Genomic DNA, 3,369 nt, shown 5'->3' on the forward strand with positions numbered 1-3,369 from the left:
CGTGGCGGGGAGGCTCCGGATGGCGGGCGGCGGGGGGGGGGATCCAGAGAGTAGGAGAGGACAGGGACTGGGGGCTGAGGGGAGCCCAGGTGTGGACAGAGATCAGGGCAGGGCAGGGTTGCATACTGAGGGGCCCGCTGGGCTCCTGGTCGGCCATCTCCACACCCCCACCCCCCAGCTCCCCACCTCGGCCACAGCTCCAGAAGAACTCCCTGAGCTCCCAGTCACCCCGGGAGGGGCAGCACAGATCTCACCCGGCATCTGGGGCGGGGGGCTGGGTGAAGGACATCCAGGACAGGGCAGGGCCTGCATCCTCCCAGCCAGGCAGCACAGACCCCGCAGTGGCTATGGCTTCTGGGATCCCCAGATGAGTTCAACTCCCAACTCTGCCTCGAGCTCTGTGGTCCTAGCCCTTAGCCTCAGTTTTCCTCTCTGAAAAGTGGGGGTGACAATGGCAACTGTCTCAGAGGGTGGCTCTGAGAATTATGTGAGGCGGTGTCTAGAAAGCTCTGGCACACGGCCTGTATGTAGTAAGGGCAGCTTGCTACCGTGTTGGGGTGTGACTCAGAGTGGGGCCGGGGGAAAGGTGCCCTCTTCCACTCAGCACCCATTCCTTCCTGCTTGGCCTGGGCTCCTCCCTGCAGAGTCAGAGGGTCCCTGGTGGGGCAGGGATAACAGGCTGTCTGGAACTCAAGGGAGACATCCCACGGTGCACCCCAGATGGGGTCAGGCCCCGTGCCAACGCGGCCACACCCCCACTTGCCTCTCAGGATCTCCTACTGCACAGCCGACAAGACGCACGACAAGGTGTTCGCATACATCGCCCAGGGCCAGCACAGCGAGAGCCTGGAGTGCCACGCCTTCCTCTGCACCAAGCGGAAAATGGTCAGTGGGGGCCGCGGCCGGGCGTGCGCTAGCCTTGCAGGCCTGTCTGGTGCAGGACGCAGGGGGGTGGTCGTCAGTTCTATACAGAGCAGATCCCTGGGACTCCCACATGGGTGCTGAGAGCCGAGGTGCAGAGGAGGCTGCCGTCAGGTGGGGACCGGCTGTCGGACTGGCTGTGGACCGCCGCAGCCCCTGTCCTCAGCGAGTCCCTGCGCCCCTTTCTCTCTGTACAGTGGCTTATGAGCTTGAGGTTATTTCAGGTCTCCTGTCGTTAGCACAGTCGGGGGTGCAGGCCTTGTAGGGATTCGACCCTGCAGGTGGGAGACCGGAGGGGCCTGGGGTAGAAACAGAGGCTAGGACCCTTGGGAGCAGGCTTACTGTGGACGTTCAGTGCTTTCTCATTTAGTCCTCACAACTGTGTGGGGGTAGCTGCGGGGGTAAAAACAGAAGCTATCTAGCTGTTTTGTGTTCTTTTATTTTTCACTTTTTTTTTTTTTGAGAGGTTTTTGCTCTAGGGTGCGTACGCTCGCCAGAAAGACAGAGACAGAGAGACATAAAGAGAGAAATCACCCCCCGGGGGGAAGGCCACATTGCAATCCCTTCTCCATTCTTCTCCCTGGATCTTGGGCACGCAAATACATGCGCCTGGCTGAGTTCAAGCCACTGGGTCTGGGACTCGAATCGTGGTCGACTACATGAGAGTCCAGCGACATAGCCATTACGCTAACTGCTGGTCCCTGTGTTAATTTCTAATGAGGAAAGACTCCCAGAGGTCAGCCAGCTGACGGTGACACAGCCAGCTAAGGGCAGAGTGCAGCCACATTCCATCCCGCCCCGCGTGACTGAGGAGCCAGGGGCTGCACGGTTTCCATCTAGCTGGCCTGCGTAGGGACCTTAGTGTCTCTGCGATTTGTCTTGAATGGGGGTAGAGAGCTGTCGTGGGTCAGCCTCTGGCTTTGAAGCTCATGTCCCTGTGGCCGCCAAGGTCTGAGCCTCCTCCCCGTGAGGCGACTCCTGACATCTGTTGGTGTAGTCGTGTTTAATTGTCACACCTGTTAACCTGTGTGGGTAGCTTGGAGCAAGGAGACAAGACCTCCCATCACCAAAGGACACCCCAAGGACATCACAGCGCTCTGGCCTCCAGCCTCCCTGCTCCCAGGGGCGCTCACTGTGGCTGCTGTAACGAACAACCAGTCACTGACACCAGCACAGATGCATCCCTACAGTCCTGCAGATCAGGAGTCTCAGAGAGGTTGGCACGGCTGTTTTCTTCGCAGCCTCCAAGGCAGAATTCATTTTCTTTTCTTTTTAAATTTGCACTTACTAGAGAGAGGGAGAGAAAGAAAGAGAAAGCACCCCCCCCACCACCCAGGGGACATGGCCATACCACAATCCCTTCTCCCTGGGTTTTGGGCATGCATGCACACGCATTTGGTGTTTTTCAAGCTGTGGGATCCAGCTGCCGTAACCACCAGGCTGCAGACTGGCTTGCCTTTCTGCCTTCTGGAGACCACGTGCATTCTCGACTCGCAGCCTGCCCTCTGTCTGTGGAGCCCGGGGTGCAGGCTGGGCCTCTCTCCCTCAGGCTGCCTGCACACTGCTGCTCCTGCCTCCGACTCTCCAGCCCCTTCTGAGGTCCTTTGCAATGACATTGGGCCCGCCGGGTAATCCAGGATGATCTGGCGCTGTAAGGTCTTTAACTTAATCACACCTGCAGAGCCTCTGTGTGAGACGGCACTCGCAGGGCCCAGGGATCCGCAGGTGGACACCCTGGGGGAGGGCTATGGTCAGGCCTGCCCAGGCGTCATGGGTCCCTGAAGTAGGGAATGGACTAGGGGCTGATCCTCGCTGTGCTCTGTGGCCTTGGCTCTCATCCTGCCCTTCTCTGGGGTCATCTCAGCGACCCCAGGGTTCTGAAAGGCCCCAGGTTCTTTCATACACCTCGTTTCTGTCCTGCAGACTCAGTGTCACCAGCCACTCACCCGGGGTCTCGCGATGCCCCAGGACCTGGCTATTCTCACAGGGACCCTCGGCTTTGTTTCCCAGGGGGCCACAGACTCGTCACGTCCCCCTTGTTGGTCTCTTCCTCCCCGCTGACTGGGAGGGGTGGCCGGCCCACAGCTGTGGGTGCACTGTGGGTCCTGGGTGGGAGGGCACTCCACGACCCAGAGGCTGCCTCGGGGGGTGAGAGGGTGCTGGCCCGGCCGTTCAGAGGGAGGCCTAGCCTGGGCCGAGGACTTTGGACAGGCTTGTTGGAAATCAGCGAGCGCCCAGGCCAGGCTGGTTCCAGAGGAGGGCAGCGCCCGGCCGCTGACAGCAGGGTCCCGCCGGACGCCAGCCTCCTCACCGTCACTCTATCTACGGGCAGGCGCGGGCTGGCCGGGCACGGGCCGGATTGTGAGGTAGCCTTCTCCACCACCCCCACCTGTCTCCTCTCCTGGGTGCCCTGGGAAGGCCTCTCAGAGGCAGCCTGGCCCGCCGCGG

General features: G+C 60.8%; 1 protein-coding gene across 1 annotated transcript in view; it reads left to right on the forward strand.

The window, feature by feature from the left end:
* Positions 1–3,369, forward strand: part of LDLRAP1 (low density lipoprotein receptor adaptor protein 1) — a gene marked incomplete at its 5' end in the record, with an annotated part of 13,217 nt that overhangs the window by 3,352 nt on the left and 6,496 nt on the right. The window contains 1 exon segment of the mRNA XM_027776135.1: positions 771–885. Coding sequence (XP_027631936.1) covers positions 771–885 — 115 coding nt within the window.

This window comes from Tupaia chinensis, unplaced genomic scaffold (assembly GCF_000334495.1).
Source record: "Tupaia chinensis unplaced genomic scaffold, TupChi_1.0 Scaffold000628_1, whole genome shotgun sequence".
NCBI classification, from domain to species: Eukaryota; Metazoa; Chordata; class Mammalia; order Scandentia; family Tupaiidae; genus Tupaia; species Tupaia belangeri.